Genomic DNA, 21302 nt, shown 5'->3' with positions numbered 1-21302 from the left:
ATCAAATACTCGTTGCGATGAAAATATTGGTTTGAGTTCTCATTTTTAATACAGTAATAAATAAATGTTATTTCACTTTTAATTCAAATTGCCGCGTAGTATTTTAGCATCGTGTTAATTGTTTTCTTTTGTTCACGATATTTTTTTAAGGGGGTATCGTTTATTGAACAAATTTCTTTTTTTATAGTCCATTTTAATCCACATATTTAGGAAAATTTCAGAAACTAATGTCTATGGAATAAGTTTTATCATTCATATAAACTGAAGATTATATTTTTTATCCAATTTGTGGTGAGTATCACATCGAGATTGTCAACAGACACATATATTTCCAATAAAATGTATAACTGTTTCTAATCAAGTCAATATAAAATATATTCTTAAATTTTTAAACGAAGTTTATAATTATTTATTTCTTAAAGCTTCAAGTTTGAATTCATTAATTTTAATTTTTAGAGTTTTCAATTAGACAGCCTAATTTTCAAACTGTCATATTTCTCCCAACATAACAAATTTTGCAATTTTGAACGGTCAAAGTAACAGTCTTTTTTTTAAACAGAAATCACATTTTTTAGTAAAAAAATCTATACAATCACATTGAATGTCACTTGATACGCTTCACGATATGATAGTTATTCGTAGTATATTTATTCATCTTTCAAACGTCTATAATTTAATTTTTTTAAATCATTTTTTATGTGCATTTCTAAAATAATTTGATCTTTGATGCTTTGAAGCTAAAATTGTTGGCTTTAAAAACTTAAATTCGAACAATTTTGTTTAAAATTTTTTGAGATTTTGAATTTCAAAATTCATAATCTTTAAAAATTTTATATTAAAAGCCTTCTTAGTCAGTTTAAAATTTCATAATATTAAATTCTATTCTCCATGGTAAATATATAGCAATTTCGAAATGAAAAGCTGAAAATTTTAAACATTTTAAACATTTTTTAACATTTTTAAGATGATTTTTTAACATTTAATTATTTAACATTTTAAGAAACATTTAACATTTTAAGAAAAGCTGAAAATTTTTAACATTTTTAACATTTTTAAGATTTTAAACATCGGCATATTGAAGCAATCTTTTGTTTTATATTATTTTTTTATTTTCTATGTAATATATTAAAATTGTCTGATTTTTAGTTAAAGATTTAAACGAATGAAAATTTCAAAATTTTAAATATTTAATTGGAAAATTTGAAGAATGAATAATAATTCTAAAGGAAGTATTAAAAATAAACGATTTAACCATTTTGTTAATTTGTTGATTAACATCAGAATACAGATAAAAATCAAACTATCTGAAATTGAAACCTCAGTCATTGAATAGTTTCTTTAATTTTAAATGGTTATAATTTTGCAATTACATTGAATGGGTTAAATTTTGAAAAGTATAATCGACCATTAAAAAATTATTGACTTTTAAACGATTTAAATTCACTTTAAAATTTGAAGTTTTGAAGGATGTTAGGGATCATTCACAAACTACGTAACGCGTTTTTCTTTTTTCTATATCCCGGTATCACTGTTCACTTTACGCAAATTATACTCTCAACTTTATTTAAACAAAAGAAAAACGCGTTACGTAGTTTGTGAATGTTCCCTGAGTATAAAAAAACTTTTAATATCACAATTTTTATGACTATAATTTTATATAGTTTTAAGTTAAGTTCGGATTCGTTTAATCTTCAACGTCCTGGAGTAGTATTATTAAGGTTTAACTAACATTTGTTGTGTAATAAAAAATTTTAATTCTAAAATTACATAGAAGCCTTTACATTGAAAGATTCAATCAATTTTTAACTTGTTGAAATTGTCCTATTTTCAAAATTTAATACGAAGTTATTCAATTTCGAGATTCTTCAATTAAAAATAAAATGGTTTGCTTTTCAAATAAATTCAATTTTAAATGCACGTGCTTGCATTCACAAAACACATCTCTGTACTTTCCTTTATTAGATGCTTTATTAGATGCTCCTTTATTAGATGCACAAATTTCCTTATCCTGCTTATATGTTCCAAAGCCAATAGATCTCTTGCAAAAAAGTTTGCTGATGCTCATCGAGTTCCGTGATCATACAAATATGATCATATGTGAAAAATTTGTAGGTTTTGCGAAAAGAATATGTTTGTTTCGTAAACCAAGAGAAATCATTAATTTTAACAGGAAGAACCGGGAGATAGGTGGGAAACAAAAATGATAAAAACACTAGCCATCCTGATTATTTTTGTTAATTGCACAACAAAACTAAGGTTTCAATTTTGTTTTTGCTTATTTTATTACAAAATAATTTTGATCTTTAGCTATGTTCGCTGTCATGATCCATGTCAAATCTGAAAGAAACAATTGAATTGCTTTTAATGTTTGTATTTTGCTCAAAATGAACCAATTATGGCTCAATTTTGTTTCAGTAAATTTTGACGTTTTTTTTTTCAAAATTAATCTTCATTCTGCATAATAGTGCAAAGTAATCCTGGGATTGGGATATGATTTTCATAAACTCCTCAGTCTCAATGACAGAATTTTTTTTGTATTTACGAATCTAATTTTTATTTGAACTATTTATTATTTGTGCTCCATCAAGGAGAAATATTGTAAGAATGTGTCTGAATGTCTATATGGGGGTTTTTTTTTATATGGGAGGAAAATATCAAAAAAAGTTTACGTGAGATAACACGAACTACTTTCAACGTAAGTCGAGAAAATATCTATGTACGAAAAGAACTATTGAAGAAACGTTTTATTAAATTAAAAATAAGTTCATCACCTAGTTTTTACATTCAAAATTAACAGTAAACATGGAAAAAATACAGCTTTTGATAGTGTGTGGACTTTCAATAAATTGATTTTAGGATCGCGCGAAACTTATACTTTGTAAAATTCTCGGGAACATTTCCACTAATTTACATAATACTTGGGAATTTAACATCGAGACTTCGCTCTCCTCTCCTCTCTCGATGTTAAAGGTTTTTCCCTCCCTCCTGCTCTTTTTCCACTCCTCTGCCCCTCACTTCTCATTTTTCGGATAGTAAATCCCCTCCAGGAAGAGTTTACCCCTTCCTTTGTCCCTTATTCCTGATAAATGTTCCTTTACTTTTCTCTTTCCTTCTCCTTTCTGCACTCAAAAGATAAAAGTAATCATCATAAAAGATAACCATATTAAAATTTTTTTTAATATACCAAGTAGAATAATCAAAGTTACATAAAGATGACTAAAATGTCCTAATTAAAAAAAAAAATGTTTTTCCAAATCATTAACAAATGTACATTAATTTATGGCAAAAGCGACGGTTAAAAAAGAACATACATTCTTAATTTCTTATTATTCGAAAATTAGGCAATTTTTAGTATAGATTTGCACCATTAAAACTTATTAATTTTGCATTTTGGCGAGCGAACCGTGAAATGTCGAAATGACTTGCTTCTGCACATGTATCCCTTTATTCAACCTGAATAAAATCAATACATTCCCTTTTACTACGAGTTTCATTAAATTAATATACGGAAGTCAAATACATTGAAATTTTAAATCTGATTTGATGTGTTTTAGTTTTTAGCTAAAACATTATATTCCTGATTTTAAAGATGTTGATAAATAAATGAATTTTTTTCAACCAAATTCAAGTTACTAATTCAGTTTTACAAATTATTGACCAATCAACATCCATAATTTTCTCATCAGCAAGTTTTGCAATCGCAATCGTTAGCAACTTGTTCAAAAGAATATATATGTTACCGAGAGGACAATGACATTTAATTTCTCATTCCACTTGCGATATTCGTACATTGTAACTGCTTTAAAATATCCACTTACAATTCCATATTCGAAAAATCTTTATTGAAAAATATTTCTACAAATAAGTCTAAAATGATTGCTAGATTGTAAAATTACTGATTAAACTAATAAAAAAATAGTTTCTAGGTTTGCACTAAAATCTAATATAAAAACAGGAACAATGATCATTTCGTAAATATTTTATTCATGATATTAAACAATATAGATCACAGTTACTATACGAGATATATTAAGATACAATGTGTAATTCAAACAAGTTGAGTTTCATCATTTCACATAGATTCAGTATTGAAGAATAAAAATTTCTTCTTATTTAAGATCAGATTTCCGTTTCATCATTTCTCAAATATTTACACAGTCCGACTATGTATCTTTTACTTTTTTGTTTAAAAGAAGAGAGGCCAGAAGTACTTATATTTTCTACCACATATTCTACATTGATTAGGACTCAGAATCCTTAATAATATTACGATGGCGTCTTAAATAGTAACCAGCGACCAAGTTATTCAGGAATTAAACTGTGAGCTTGAATCTTTAAAAAGGTATTCTCAAATTTGAATCTGGCTACTTTGCATCGGAAATGAAGGGAATCTTGGACAATTTTTTATCGAATCTAAATGAAAAGTGTAATAATGAAGCAGATTAAAATCTTGCATAAAAGACATATCATTCATAAAAACAAATTAAAACTCTATTGATACAATAAACTACTTTAATAATAAAATAAGAGATTGTAACCACTCATTGAACCTCACATTTACACAATTTTAAAAATATTAAGCCTCTAAGAAGCACTTAAAGATAATAAAGCGATTAAAGTGTCATATTCATAATAGAAATACTAAACTTAGTCTAATACTTTCCTCAGATGAAAATCATATCCTGATTCAATGTGGAGTTATTACAATTAAAAATTATGGAATGGTACGATTAGTTTTAAACTGTCTTTTCTTCTATCTAAAAAATCGTTTTGAGATATACTCTTTGTTCGATATTTGGATTCCATCTTACTATTAATGTGGACAAAACTAAATTCTTATATTATCATTCGATAAAACACAAAGTAAGTTCGCTAGAGGAACTTTGATTTATATTATTAATATTAATAAAACAATAGATGTCGATTTGTGGCGATTATCTTTACATTATAAATGGTAATTAGGATTAAAAATCAATTTTATCTGACACTGCTATTGGCATAGAGACAACTCTAAATTGAAGGAAGGCGATGAAGTTTACTTATTTCGCAGTAAAGAACTATTGTGCGTTCGAGTCGATTCTTTAATAATTTTTTATAACCTATCGGCAGTATTTCTCATCTAAAAATGGAGATAGTTGATTCTGTTTAACTTAGACTCAATTTCAATCTTCTAATAATATTAAATACAAAAGAGAGGTTTGAAAATAATGAAAATGATCATTTTCGCCTTTTAATTTCTTACACATAAATCACGAATCGAAACCGCCCAATTGCACATTCTGTATAGGACTAGGGTCTTGATTTTAAAGAATAATTCTTTTATAATTATCAGATCTCTTACAAACATAAAGCGATTAAAAAGTGAAGAAATTAGTTCTTCTAAAATCTAAGCACTGGGAGTATTTTCTCCTCTAAAATATTTAAAAGCATAAAATAAAATATACGTTGAAGAGTTGAAAAAGAGATGTTGAATTTTAAATATAGGTTTCAGCTTTCTGTACTTTCACAAATTGCCGATTCTCTTGATCTGTTTTTTTTTTACGATTTTCATTAACAGACAGAGATTCAAGCCAATTAAGTAAAGATGATAAAAATATTGGACGGAAATTTTATGGAACATTTATCTATAATCAACGCTGAGAGCACTGAGTCCTTTCTTTTTTATGGCTTCGGCGACGGCTCTTTCGAGAAAATCGTGTTCCTGGTCACTAGGGTCTGTTTTTTCATCGATCCAGTTTCTCTCAGGACACACTTCTACCTGATCAGCAGTTGCTGGTATAAAATCTGGTGCAGAAGAAGTGGATTGCAAACTAGGACAATTTTCAGGGACTGGTGGAGGATTGAGAGAATAATTTGGGAAATCGTCGCTGGTGAAAAAATTCACGGTCTTGCCTGAGAAGAAAGGATTCATTTGAGAAAGATTGGCTGAAGGAACTAATCCATGATTGCGAATAGCCATAGAGACAGCTGTGTCTTCCATTTCGTCTCCTCGAAAAGATCGCATCCAAGGATCTTCAAGGAAAAAGGTCCCAGCAGGTGCCATTATGTAGTGTTCCATTACTCTGTTTATCGTATTGTCCACAAAGCCCTTGGCTACTTGAAAAGCCTGCCAACCTTTCAGCTTTTCCCTGGATAGCCTCTCTTCTTCGTCGAATTCTTGGGTTTCGGCTTCTTCAACTGGCCATTCGTTTTCGATTCTTGGACTCTAAAATAACAATTTTTTATTAAACCTGATTCTGTTTATAATGTGACTAATACAGAAAGGTTTTAAAGTAAAATTCGGACTAGCTTCAGAATTAATTTATCAATCAAAAATTAATTGAGATTTACTTTGAAATTGAAATCACGTGCTATCATGTCGAAAAAAAAGTGATGTGAAAATATGTATTGAAAATCTGGGAATCATTGTTGAAAAACAGATTACCTTTTCATTAATTGAAGTTTTTTTATATTTTAAACTTGACATTTTGAAAACTAAATCTATTTTCTACTAAAAAATCATAGAAATCATTTTGTGAATTGAAAAATATATGTGCTTTCCAAATACTCATACGCGGTTAAATTAAAACTTTTAAATTATCTGGAACCTAGTTATTCCAGGGGATCTGGAAAAGGGCAACTAGGTTGTCCGCGTTCTAAATAAACTTCAAAACATTACACAAATTATAATACTTTTCGCTGAAAATTAATATTTAAAAAAAAATCATTTTAATATAAAAACATAACGATTCTAAGAATACTAAAAATTCTAACAAAAATTATGTTCTTTTAGTTCTTTTTTGGAAATTAGCATTTATAAACCAAATTCATAAACGAGTTTATCAATTTTCAAGAAGTTTAGATTATGGGTTAGCGTTTTATGACGAAAATGGAAATAGGTATATTTTAAATAAAATATTACGTATTAGATTTAAAAGATTAACATTTTTTCAACACCGTAATTCTTTCGCTTTTGTTAGCGTTTTTACCAGAAAATTATATTTTTAAACAAAAAATCATTATATTCAAAAATAAAAGTCCATATTTTTTTAACAGTTTTATGTTACGTCAGTGTTTATACATAAAATCCTTATGGTTCCAACAATATTTAAAATTCTGAACATTTTTCTTTTACGTTTGTTAGTGTTTTTCGTTGAAAATGATTGGTATTTTTAATAAAAAAAACTATTGTATTAAAAAATCTGTAGAATATTTCAACAAATTTAGCTTACGCTGTTATTATTTTCAATAAACAAATTATTAGATTAAGAAATATATGTACAATATTTCAAAAACTTCAGCCTTAGTTATTTTTATGCTCATATATTTTACTTGAAATTGTTATTTTTAAATAAAAATCATTACATTCAAATTCAATTTTTTTTAAATAGTCAAAATTTCAAGCTTAAAAAATAATATTATTCATAATTTTTTATAATTTTAAGCTTGACATAAAAATTTAGTATTCTAATTTTAAAAAATTATTAAATAATTTAAACAAGATTTATAATTTAAAAATTTTTGATTCTATTAGTGTTTTTCGTCAGAAAATATTGAAATTTGTAATACAATTTTGTGTTTCACTTAAATTTGGTATTTTCAAACCAACTAATGATTTTTGTTCAAAATAATAAATTTTTTATCAGAAATTAACACTTTTATTCAAAATCATTAGATTTCAAAGAAGACTCATAATTGTACAATTTTAGGAAAGGCTAACGTTTTAAATCGAACATTGGTATTTTTTTAATCATTATAACTCTAACAATATTTAAAATATTTTAACAATTTTGAATACTGTTGTTGATTTTCTTCATAAATTATTCGTACAAGATTTACAATTTTCGAAAAATTTGGGTTTAAAGTTAGAACAAATTTTTTGTTATACATGTTATGTAAAACGTTTCATGTATAAAAATGGCATTTTTAATTTAAAAAATCAGATTATTTTGCAGATTATCATTCAGTCATAAAATGCACAATTTCTGTATATGTTTCTGTCTTTATTTGTGTTTTATATTTAAGATCGGTACTTTTAATAAAAAAGCATTGGATTTATAAAAGATAAAATTTTGAACAATTTTAGGTTAAGTTAACATCTTTCACCGGAAATAGGGTATTTTTAACAAAAAATATTAGGTTTAAAAAAGGATGTTATATAAGTGTTTTTCATGCAAAAATTCTATTGCTAATAAAAAATCGCTACATTTAAAAGAACATTTACTATATTTGAAGAATAATAAATTGTATTTTTGCGTTTTTTATCCAAAATGTTCAGGTATTTTTAATAAATGTTAAGATATTTTTCTAGATAGGATGATGCTCTCAAATTTTAGTGCTTATCAGTTGGGATATTTAGGATAAAAACCTAATTTTAATAAATATTTTATATAAATTAATACTGTTTACTCGTTCAAACAATGATAAGTGCTCAAGTTGCAACTTTAAAATTCTTTTTCTAATTCGTTTGCTAAATAATTTGTTATTAATTTATATCTATATTTCCAAAGTAAGATATTGAATTGTTCTGAAGTTAGATTTTCAAAACTTGAATTTGGTTTCAAAATGTAATTTTTTCAGTTTAGATCCACTTTAGATTTGATTTAAATGCGTGATAGTTTTTAAAGATGTTTTCTTTCGTTGCATCTACACATGAGTACTTTATATACATTCAACAATCAACTTAATTAAATAGTTGAAAATCCCAAAAACCTCTACTGCTCTAAAAAATATCAAATTTCGAAAAAAATACTGGAAATTTAGTACAAAAATTAATAGATTCTTTTCCGTAAAAATGATTCTTTTGATAAATAGGACACTGTTGCTTTTAACAAATAATTCAAATTCAAACAAATCCCTGAGGAATATGATGCGTTTCTGCTTTTTTTTCCCCAGAAAAAAAGCAAACAATAAAGGAGAAGAAACAAACAAAAATCTACTCAAACACATAAAACGCATATCAAAGCAAAATAATTAATTTAAAAAACTAGCTGCTCAACCTAACGCCTGAAAGATATAAACAAATCAATTACAGAGCACATTGCTCCAATCTTGGAATTTAGTATATAATATTCAGTAAAAATATGTTCCATGATGCCGTATTAACGGTTTCAGCCCTGACCTAGTTACCTAAGAATTGCGATCTCTATTTGTTAAAAGCAAAGGTCAACGACCGAGCCAATTAGCCTGATAGTAAACAATGGAGAAAAATGAGAGGAAATCACCGATTCTTCCTTGTGTTCGACACTCGTGACAAGACGAGTCTTCTGCCGTTTTGGAGGATCCGGTCGATCATGATCATCCGTATCCGACTCTTCCACGTCGGTTGCCATTCTATCTATTTTGAAAATAATTAAAATACACCCCTGATTTATTAACCTAAACTGCAATCACTCCAGTGACGTGAAAAAAAACGGATAATGATAGGTCGACCAAGCCCTTGAAATTCTTGAGCGCTCCCGTATTTTTCCTTTTTTTCTCGCTATCGATCATCCCTGGGGTCAATAGCTTTTCCCGAAATCATCTCGATACACGCGGAGATCGGTTGATAAGAAAATAACTTGCAGATATCAGGGTTTCATTGCACAAAGAAATACATAATGAACAAATGTCAATACACACGCAAGGACCACTTTGACAGCTCCAAAATGGCGCTCTATGCAATCTGTTTCCTTTGAAACTAAACTGGTGCCGAACGGTCAACATTTATTTGTAACCTTGCAAATCCATTTTTTTAAATCGAACAAATCCCCTGGAAAAAATCTATCGCTCATGATTCTGTCTCTATGAGATTTTTAAGCGCCCTTATTACTTTATAAGTTTTTAATTTGTAGTCATATTACACACCAATTTCAAAATGGCGTGAACATGTGTTTGTGAAATTTCAACGTTTTAGAATTTAGATTTGACGTCCGCTCTACGAAAGGATTTGAATTTTCCGGTTTGTGTTAAATTAAAGTCTATTGAGGATTTTCTTCGGAATTGTGTTTGTGATGGCCGTGTGCGGCGAATATATCAGGAGTCAATTTCCTACGATTGACGATGATCTCTATCATTACGTGGAAGGTAATGAGTGAAACATAACCTCAAAGTTACATTCGAGCCGTGCCTTGTTTTTGGTATTTAAATTAGGTTCTTTGTTTCAGGAATCCTCGACAGCTCCAGAGACGACTTTGAAGATGGGGATGAAGTTTATGAAGCCATTGGGCAAGTTTTGCATGAAGTAGCCGACAAGTCAGAAATCGAGGTTAGGTCGGTAAATCGGTGTAATTTTTTCAATACATTTTTTCTGAGGACCAATATTGACTTTCAAGAGCTCAGTTGACATTTACGAAGATCGATAATAAGACACTCTAATTTATAATAAATTTGATATTCTTGAGCGTTTATTGGTTATCGTGAAAAAAGTTTTTGATTCAGTTGCAATACTTTGTGGTTGCAGTGAAAGTTTATAAAGTGCATGCCGAGAAAATATAATTTTGGCAATTCTTTAAGTCCCGGTTTTTATAATTTTAAGTATTTGTGAATATTAGAAGACAGAAGAATTTTTTGTTTGCAAATTATTTGTGTTCTTGGTGCTTGATTTCTGATTTGTAGCATTTACGCCCATGAAACCGAATGGGGAAATTGAATATCTGGCTCCAAATAATGTAAAATAACTTTTATATTTTCTTGTAGGCTATTGCAGTTTTCAAACTTCACTTGAATCTCTAAAGTAATATTAAATTTTAGTGTCAACATTTTCATTTATCTTGATTTCCAGGCAAATATGCGAGAATTTGCTCGAAATTCTAAAAGGAGGGTCGAACGGAGCCAAGAATGATGCAACCGACAAAAGGAACGGCGTCAATAAGGTTTTAAATGCTCCAGTTCATTTGGGATCAATGGCAGCAACATTAGAATCTCAAGTTGAACAAATCAAAAGTATTTGGGTTACAACGCGAGACGATGGAATGGTAATTCCCCCCTCCCCCTCTTTTGTCTTTACGTGTTCACACAGAAAAAATGTTTTTTTTTATTTTATTGTAGCTTTTACACAAAGGCTTGGTAAAATATTATCATTTCAAAGGTTTTATTTTATATCGATATCTGAAAAGTCGTAATCAAATATGAAAAGAATGGTTTCAAGTTAGAATTGCAGGGTTCACAGTCTTTTCCCTTTACCCCCCACCTCCTATTCTCAAAATTTCCCCATTTTCTCCTTTAAATATACGATATTTGAAAATACAATTGTTCGTTTTACATCTACAAAATTAGAATGTGCTACCGCGAGTAGTGAATGCTTTTTTTACCTTGAGAATGATCTATTATATCCAATTTAAGTTTTTTAAATTTGACTGATTGCAAACTAAATTATTTAGGATTTAAAACAAAACTTTAAAGCTTAAATATTTTTTTCGTTGAATCTATATAAATTAAATATTGTTGAAATTAATTATAATAAAGTACGATAGTCTGTTTGTCCATATTGAAAATACTTCAGTTTAAATTTGAGTAAGGATTGTCGTGATGTTAATTATACAACCGAACTTAATGACATTCTTCAATTAAACACAAATTTACCAAATTTCTATAATTTAAATAATCTTCGTAAACTATCAAAAACTAGCTTTTAAGAGTTCGGCCAATTGAATCACAGTTTTGAGTAGATTTTACCATTTTTTCTTCAAATATACATTCCAAGTCAGATTTAATATAAGGATTTATCTCAATTTTAAGAAACCTCTGTCTAACCTTTTTTAAAATTAAATTTCGTTCATTTAAAAATGTTTAAATAGATGCTGTTTTTAGTTATCATAGGCAATTTCAAATTGATAGCGTTTAGAATTAAATAATTTTGATTTTGTAATATTAAAAAATTTCTAGTTTTCAATTCAACAATTTTATTCAAATTGGTGTTTTAAAATTGACAAATATGTGACTAATGATATTTATGATATTATGAATTTTGAAGTAGTTTATGTTTTTAATATTATAAAATAAAAATACATGTACGTGAATGCGCGCCTTGCGCGCATTAATTTGATTTAAATGGTTTATCTAGAGCAATTTCATTAATAATTTTCATTTAATTCAAGTTCAACAAATTTAAAATGGTTTCTACGATTTAGAAAGATTTTAAGAGATTTTAAAGAGTTTAAATAATTTCTGGAGAACTTTAAGGAATAAATTAAATTTTAATTCAAGGAATTTCTGTGGATTTCAACAATTTCAAGGGATATGAACGGCATAAAAATTCTAAAGGATTTAAAAATATTTTAAGTTATTTTACAAAATTCCAAATAATTTCAAGAGATTTCGTTTTAAAAAGCTTTTAGAACAATTAATATTTAATCATTTGTTTTTATTGCTTTTTAAATACTTAATGTTTTTAATAATATAAAATAAAAATCCAGCTACGTAAATGCGCACCTCGTGCGCGTGAATTTTCTTTAAATAGTTTATTCAGAGAGTTAATGAATAATTTTTAGTTAATTTAAATTCAGAAAAATTCGACGATTTAGAGAGATTTGAAGGGGATTTTATGAGGGTTTAACTAATTTCTGGAGAACTTTAAGGAATAAATTCAATTTTAATTCGATGGATTTCTACGGATTTCAACAATTTCAAGGGATATGAAAGACAGAAAAATTTCAAATGAGTTTTGAAAATTTTAAGTTATTTTAAAAGATTAAAAAAAATTCAAGATATTTTGTTTAAAAAAATTAAAACTCTAAATATTTAATAATTTGTTTTTATATCTATGTTTAGAGCAATTTAATGAATAATTTTAATTTAATTCATACTGATGGAATTTCAAATGGTTTCTACATATTATAATGGATTTTTTCGATTACGTGGGATTTAGAGAATTTCTAGAGAACTTTAGGGTAGAAATAAAATTTTATTTAAAAGAGATTTTTATGGATCTTAAGAATTTTAGGGATTAAGAAAGAATTCGAGAAATTTTAAAAGATTTTAAAGATTTTCAGTTATTTTAAAAGATCCCAAAGAATTTCCATATTTTTAGAGCGCTTAATATTAAAAAAAAAACTAATTATGAACTTTTAAATAGTTTGTATTTAATATTAATAAATAACAATCCAGGAACTTAAACACGCGGTTCGCGTTCGTGCTTTTACTACTGGCACAGAACATTTGAGGCGCTCAAATTTAAACTATATTTAATTTGAGTTTTTTAGAAGAGGATATATTCTCGATTACGAGAATGATTTCAAACATTTGTTCATGCATTTTTTTCATTAAAAAATTCCTATATTTTCCCATTCTTACCTTTTTTCCCTGAAACGTTTCTTCTCATTATTTACTTTTTTTTTAAATATTATAGACAAATTTTATTATAAAATAGTTCTCAATTATTCTGATAGTTTAAAATACGAATTCCTTGACATTAAAAGAGTATTTCTTATATATCTAAAATTATGTATCTATAGTTTGACGAGGTCAGTTTTTACTACCCTAATTTTAGTAACATTTGTCAGAGTTGTTACGTTTTAAACTTGCAGAAAGTGGATGCAAGGAAATTGGAAAAAGCTGAAGCGAAATTACAACAAAAGCATGAGAAACGAGTTGGCATTGATCAGACAGCAGCAAAAATTATCAACAATACTGCCCCAGTCTTGGAAACAGCAAGTGCTAGTCAAATGATGAGTAAAAAAGACAGCAGGCTGGAAACGAAAGGATCAACAAATAAAACTACAGACATAAGAATAGAAAACTTTGACGTAGCTTATGGAGATAGGGTATTATTGCAAGGAGCAGATTTGACTCTTGCTTTTGGTAGACGTTATGGTCTTATCGGTCGAAATGGTTTAGGGAAAACTACGTTACTTCGAATGATATCTAGGTAACTTGGAAACCAAATAGCTTTGTAATCTCAGAAAATCAAGATGGTTTGTTGTACAGTTGAATTTTTTACTATTTCTACAAATAAAAATCAGGTTGATCGCTGGACCGGGATTTTTTTAGACCGGGAAAACCGGGAACTGACAGTGATTTTTTTTACCGGGAATTTTACAAATTTGTAGAAGAAAAATCTGTCCACGTTCGATTTCAACATTCTTTAAATAATTAGTTGAATTTTTATGTTTTTCAATTATGCTATTATTTAGCTTACACTGCGTAATTCAAAATTTTTTTACTTTAAAAATTTTCCATTTAAAATTTTTATTTTTTTACTTACATTTTTAATTTAAAGAATTTTTAGAAGCTTTTTTAAAGACTTGAACAAATAAATAATAAAAGCCTTTGGTGTTGAAAATTTTGGATAAAAAAACATTTTTATTTAATAAATCAATACATTCTTTTTAATTTATCTCCTTTAGCAATAAAAAGTGAACAAAAACGATTTGACAAAATGATTTAAAATCAGTTCGAAATTTAAGAATTTTTACTTTAAAACTGAAACGGTTTTAATTTCAAACCCGTTCAATGTGAAATTGTTAATTAAAAAAAAAAGATTAATTGTTGTATATTTAGCAATATTTGCATTTTTATTTAAGACAAGTAAATTGAAACAAAATATTTAAAAGTAAAGAATCTTGAACTGAATTGTTTGACATAGAAAGCCTGGAATCGTTAAAATTTCGAAGAGCCTTTAAACTTTGAACGTTACAATTTTAATTGTTGTATTTGCAAAATGTTTAATTTGTATGTGAAAATTTTTAATTTTGATGTATAATTTACAAAAGAAAATTTGTAGAAAAAATTTGAGTAATTTTAAGAGATATTTAGGAATTTTAAAAAGACAAAGAATTATCATGCAAATTTTAGAAAGTTTTCTTAAAATCTTCTAGAATATTTTCTGAAAATTTTTTGTTTAAATCTCTTGAGAAATTTTTTAAATATTCTCTGTAAATAATTTTTCAAAATGAAAAATTATTTTTAATTTTCCTATGAATCTTAAGAAAATGTTTTTATTCTTTTAAAGCCTTTCACAATTCTTGAAAAGAATCTAATCTTTTTGTCTAAAATCTGCGAAAATCTACATTTTGTATGATATTAGGCTATCATTTCAAGGTTTACATTAATTTGGAATCTTTTCAAAACTTCTACATATCTCTTAAAATTACTCAAATTTCGCCTACAAATCTATGGGTTCTACTAGGAATAGGCAGGCTATCTTTTTGTTACCGTTAAGAATTAGGCTAACTTCATTTTGTATAAAATTTAGGAAACACGTAGAAGTGTTAAAATAAATAAAAATCTTTTAAAATTTCTTATTTTAAAAGTTATAGGAGCCTAAATTACATTATAAACTGTAATACAAAATAGTGCAGTTTTGAATTCATTGTAAATATTTCGAAAAATAATGCGTTATTTATTCCCCCTGAAAACCTAGCTAAATTCAGTTAGCCTAATTCTTAATTGGAACGAAAAGATAGCCTATTCTTCGTAGAACCCATTGAAATAATAAATGTTCAATTGTTATTTATAGACCCAAATTTTTAAGTAATGTTCTAAAATTTGCAGGATTTTATGAAAATTGTAGAAAAAAATCAATTAATTTTGATTAATTTTGAAAGAAATTTCAAAAATAATTTTAAATTTAAAACAACTTTTAGATTTCTTAAGAATTTGAAATAAAATTTTGAAGCTTTCCAAGGATGCTTAAACTATTTAAAAAGAAAATAATTGAATTTCTAATTTAAGAAGTGTTCAGTTAAAAATATTTCAATATTTAATGTTCCTGGCTTAAAATTCCTTAAAATTATATAAGTTTGAAATTTTTAAAATTCATTGATTGATTTTTTAATTTAGAGCATTGAAAATGATGTGAATTTATATTTTTTTCAATTGAAAAATGTTAGTACCTTTAATTTTATACGCATAAATTATTGAGAATTTGAATACACAATTTTTTAATTAAAAGCTTTTAAATTTCAGTTTTAAAAGTTCAGTTTTATAACCTCAGGTGGAAAATTTTTTAGCTTCAGTGTTCCATTTTTTTAAATTTCATTGACCGTGAAAAATTTTTGCGAACCAGGAAAAAACCGGGAATTTATTCGTCGATTAAAACAGCCGCCCCTGAAAATGTTCCAAGTGTGTAAATTCGGATTAAAAATTTAAATAAATGATTGCGCTCCTCTACTAATACGACCAAATTGCAGACAACATGTCAATTTGATAACAAAATATTGAGAAAAAAACATCAAATTTTGATGTTTTCGAAAAATTGATATAACTTTAGAAATTAACATTTTTCTAATTTATTTGGGTAATTTTAAAGGTAACTCTCCATAGCATTTTCAAACCAATATTTTTTTAAATATTATTAAAATTTATACAAGTATGCCAAACAATGATTTTCTTACATGTTTCAGAGTGTTTACTCATTTTTTCAATTTTGCGACTTTCTTGCACCAAACTTGACCATAGGACAGAATCTCTAGGGCTAAAATTCTATAAATATCTTAACAATTTAGAAAAATGGTAGACGTTTTTTTTTTAATTTTGAGATAAGTACAGATGTGTAAAAGTAATATTTTTGTTGATATTTCAAAACAATTATGATTTCATCCAATTTTTGTTTGATGTGATTTTATTTTATTATTTTACCGTCAAAAACTGTACACATAAAAGATTGGCGATGACTTTTGTACACGTAGAAATCGTATTCATAGTAAAAAAATCAGATTACTGAAAGTTACAATATGAATTCTTCTTTTGTCTCAAGAACTTTGATTTTAGAATTGTAAATGAAAATTTAAATATTATAAAAATTGTTTACATTTTTTTAACCTATTTCATCTGTGATATCAAAATTCTTTGATTCTCGTGATGCTTTATTTTACTTGGATTCGTTTTTAACAATGAGATAACAGTTTATGATTTATATTGTACTTTGATCATTGCAGGGTTTTCTGATCCCTATTCGATAATCACAAATTGTAATCAATTTTAGGATCAATTAATCTATTATCTTTCTTTAATAGCAAACAACTTCGAATTCCCTCGCACGTGAGAATCTTACACGTGGAGCAGGAAGTAGCAGGAGATGAAACATCAGCGCTTGAATCTGTATTAGAGAGTGATTATGAGCGAAGCGCGCTGCTTAGTCGCGAAGCGGAATTGCAGGCAGCTATTGCAAAAGACGAAGGAAAATCAGGAGAATTGGGAGAAGAACTGGCTCGAGTTTATGAGTCGATGCAACACGCAGAAGTAGAAAAAGCGCCTGCCAAAGCGAGCACAATTCTCTCAGGTCTTGGTTTTTCTGTCGAGAGACAAGCCTGGCCCACCAAATCATTTTCTGGAGGATGGAGGATGCGTCTCGCGCTCGCGAGGGCGCTATTCTCCAAACCTGATTTGCTACTTCTTGATGAACCGACGAACATGTTGGATATCAAAGCCATCCTCTGGCTCGAAAAATATCTTCAGTCGTGGCCTACAACCCTACTTGTTGTTTCTCACGATCGTAATTTCTTAGACACGGTATAAAGTTCTTTCAGTTTAATTCTATTAATATTTGATTTTATTCATTCTGTATCCGTTGATATTTAATGTATTTATATTGCAGGTTCCAACCGACATTCTTTACTTGAAAGCACAAAAGATAGAGGCCTATCGTGGAAATTATGAGCAGTTTTCGAAAACAAAAGGAGAACGCGAGAGGAATCTGCAAAGAGAATACGAAGCTCAACAAGCGAAGCGAGCTCACGTCCAAGAATTCATCGACCGGTTTCGTTACAATGCCAATCGTGCCTCTAGTGTCCAGAGTAAAATAAAGATGCTCGAGAAACTGTAAGTTTCTTGTCTAACCTGCTTTAAATTGAAAATGTAATTAAGTGTGTGTCTCTTTAAAAATTATTTTTAAATGCAGGCCAGAATTGAAGGCAATCGAGAAGGAAGGAGAAGTGACCTTGCGATTCCCAGAAGTAGAGTCCCTCAGTCCTCCAATTCTCCAGTTGAACGAGGTTTATTTTCGATATAAAGAGGGAATTGATATATTATCTAACGTTAATCTCACTGCTAGTTTAGAGTCCCGAATCTGCATTGTGGGAGAGAATGGAGCCGGAAAAACGACGTTACTGAAACTTATCACGGGAACGTTGAGTCCTACACGTGGAACTGTTCATGTTCATCGAAATCTGAAGTTTGGATACTTTAGTCAACACCACGTCGATCAACTTGACATGAGAGTGTGTCCTGTTGAGCTGTTGCAAAATCATTTCCCAGGTATAATAAAGATTTAGATAATAGCTGACGGAGGGCTTAATTACTCTAGAAATCGTGAAATATTTTGGAATCTGTAAAAATATTTAAAACTTCGTGAAACCATTCCAATCTTTTAAAATATGTTTTTTGTCTATGAAATGTTTGTGAAATCATTTAAATATTTTCGAGATCGTTTAAAACTTTAACCATGAAAACATGGTTATCTTGAATTTGTTATGAGATACTTGAATTTTAGTTTTTGAATTATTTGCTTATAAAACATTTATTTTATTGAAATCCATAAAGTAATTTGAATATTCAAGTATTGCTTATAATCTTTTAGTATATTGATATTTAAAATTTGGTAAATATTGTTAAAGTCTATATATTTTGTGATATTCAACTTACAAATTATAAAAGTTATTAGTTGAAAATGTCGTTGTTAATTCACAGCGTGGTCACTACTTTTATAATTTTCGTCTCCCGGTTTTTTCCCAGTTTGCACGAAATCTATTGACTTTGAATTGTAAATTTGTGGGATGAGAAAATTGTTGTGTCAATGAATAGGAATTTTTCAAAAGAGCGAAAAAATATTCTGTAAAATCGAAATTTGCCATTTACAGATCAGGCAGAATTTACAAAATTAGAAAGACTTACAGATTTCACAAAAATGTTAAGGATGTCAAAGATTCAAAAAGATTTCTCAAAGATTTTAAATATGTCACAAAGATAGTAAAGCTTTCACAAAGATATAAAAGATTATTTCACACAAATGTTGTACATCTGATTATAAAGATTTCAAAGACTTTGAAAATTTCAAAAAGATTTCTTAACACTTCCAAAGATTTCAAACGATTTCAAGAGGATTTAAAAGATTTTACGAAAATTTCAAGGATTTCAAAGATTACAAAATATTTTTCAAAAATTTCAAAGGTATCACAAAGATTTCACAAAAGTGTTGTACATCAGAGTACAAAGATTTTAAACTATTTCAACAGATTTAAAGAATTTTAAAGAATTTGAAAAAGTGAACAAAAATTTCAGAAATTTTTTTTAAAGAATTCAATGATTACAAAATATTTCTCAAAATTTTCGAAGATCTCTCAAAGATTTTAATGATTCTACATAGATTTGAAATGTGTCGCAAAAGTGTTGTGCATCTGTTTACAAAGATTTCACAAAGGTTTCTAAAGATTTCAAGGATTCAAACACATTCAAGATGCTTTAAAACTTTAAAAGATTTTATAAAGATTTAAAGAGATTTTACAAAAAAATCAAGGATTTCAAAGATTGAAAAAAAAATTTATCAAAGATTTCAAAGATCTTACAAGATTTTACGGAGATATAAAAGATTTCACAAAAGCATTGTACATCTGATTACAAAGATTTCACAAAGATATTAATGATCTCAAAGATTTCAAACAATTTCAAGGATTTCAAATATTTCAAAGTTGTACATCAGATTACAAAGATTTTTAAAGACTTCGCAAAGATTCCAAACCATTTCAACAGAGTTAAAGGATTTCTAAGAATTTCAAGAAGTTTCAAAAAAATTTTGTTTAATTGTATGACAATGGGTTACTTCACTATTTGACTTACAAAAAGGGAAACCTGTAATTGATTTGAGAATAATTTAGAATACAATTGAGATGACGGATGCAACAACTCGACAAGCGCTCGAAACTGCATAGGAGTATTGTCCAGCTGGGAAAATCTATCTATAAAAAAAGTGGTCGAAACGTAAAATAAAATATACACTCGTATTCAGCTTGACGAGGTCGACAAATTTTTCTTATGAAACTTTTTGATTCGATAATTATTACTTAAGATAAACAATAAAAACTTAGAAAATGTTCCGATCAAAAATCGATGTTTTGTAAAACACAACTCGCGATTATTTGGCCGTTTGTTGTTAAAAATGCTTGAAATTTGTATAGTGTGTTCTCAATATATAAGCGATGACTATAAACAACGCCCTTTGTTTAAAACGCGAATATTTTTGTTTTTATTTAATATCAAATTGATCCGAACGAAAACCATGGTTTGCCAACAATATTTCAATCAATATTTTTTCGATGACTGTCCCATTGGTCGAAGTTGGCAAAACGTAGTTTTCGTTCGGATCAATTTGCTATTAAATAAAAACAAACATATTCGCGTTTTAAACAAAGAGCGTTATTTATAGTCATCGCTTATATATTGAGAATACACTATACAAATTTTAAGCATTTTTATCAACAAACGGCCAAATAATCGCGAGTTGTGTTTTACAAAACATCCATTTTTGATCGGAAAATTTTCTAAGTTTTTATTGTTATATATTGTTTAATGTTTTTATTGAATAGAAAAGTTTCATAAGACAAATTTGTCTGCCGCGTCAAACTAAATACGAATGTATATTTTGTTTTAGGTTTCGACCACTTTTTTTTATCGATAGATTTTTACGGCTGGACAATACTTTTACGCGGTTTCGAGTTTCGAGCGCTTGTCGAGTTGTTGTCAATTACTTTTTTCCCTTAAATCATAGGTAAGCCAATTGAGGAATACAGAAGGATGTTGGGTAGTTTTGGTGTTAGTGGCGACCTGGCTCTCCAGAATATAAATTCTCTCTCTGGAGGACAAAAATCGAGAGTTGCTTTTGCCCTGATGTGTGCCGCGATGCCCAATTTCCTCGTCCTTGATGAACCGACGAATCATCTTGATATAGAATCTATCGAGGCGCTGGGTAAAGCTCTCAATGTTTGCCAAGTATGTACATTTTGAGTTTATTTATCCTTATTTAAAATTAAATCGATTTCTAATTATAATAACTAACACCATTTTTTTTACATCAGGCTGGTGTTATACTCGTTTCCCACGACGAGAGACTTATTCGAATGGTATGCAAAGAACTCTGGGTCTGCGGTGGAGGTTCAGTCCAATGTATAGAAGGTGGATTTGATGAGTATCGTAAAATCATAGAAAAGGAATTGGAGACGTAGAATTAATTTTATTAAGAAATTCAGTTGTCTTGACGCGCTTCTTTGCGCCTACCAACATCAGTAAGGCAGATTTATAATTCGATTTTGAATTGAAACAAGTATCACACGACTAATTTAATAAACAAAAAGAATAATTGTTAACTTGTCTCTTTTCTTTCTACACATATTCTGAAAAGGGAGAGGAAAAAC

At 28.2% G+C, this 21302-nt stretch overlaps 2 protein-coding genes across 2 annotated transcripts; one reads left to right on the top strand and one right to left on the bottom strand.

Moving 5' to 3' along the window:
• Positions 1–3964: 3964 nt before the first annotated feature.
• Positions 3965–9616, bottom strand: LOC117166922. Its single transcript, XM_033351382.1, has 2 exons — positions 9204–9616; positions 3965–6205 (listed from the first exon to the last, which is right to left on the bottom strand). Exons 1-2 carry the CDS (start codon positions 9309–9311, stop codon positions 5621–5623), a joined length of 693 nt encoding a protein of 230 aa, XP_033207273.1. The 5' UTR covers positions 9312–9616; the 3' UTR covers positions 3965–5620.
• Positions 9617–9680: 64 nt separating this feature from the next.
• LOC117166919 (ATP-binding cassette sub-family F member 3) lies at positions 9681–21254 on the top strand. The gene is made up of 9 exons (XM_033351378.1): positions 9681–10044; positions 10125–10230; positions 10742–10934; positions 13485–13825; positions 16914–17409; positions 17495–17718; positions 17798–18153; positions 20660–20880; positions 20967–21254. The coding sequence occupies exons 1-9, from the start codon at positions 9972–9974 to the stop codon at positions 21111–21113; spliced, it is 2157 nt and encodes a 718-aa protein (XP_033207269.1). The 5' UTR covers positions 9681–9971; the 3' UTR covers positions 21114–21254.
• Positions 21255–21302: the final 48 nt, after the last annotated feature.

The sequence above is a fragment of the Belonocnema kinseyi genome, chromosome 2 (genome assembly GCF_010883055.1).
Source record: "Belonocnema kinseyi isolate 2016_QV_RU_SX_M_011 chromosome 2, B_treatae_v1, whole genome shotgun sequence".
In the NCBI taxonomy this organism is placed as follows: Eukaryota; Metazoa; Arthropoda; class Insecta; order Hymenoptera; family Cynipidae; genus Belonocnema; species Belonocnema kinseyi.
This window is presented reverse-complemented; position numbering and strand designations above follow the sequence as displayed.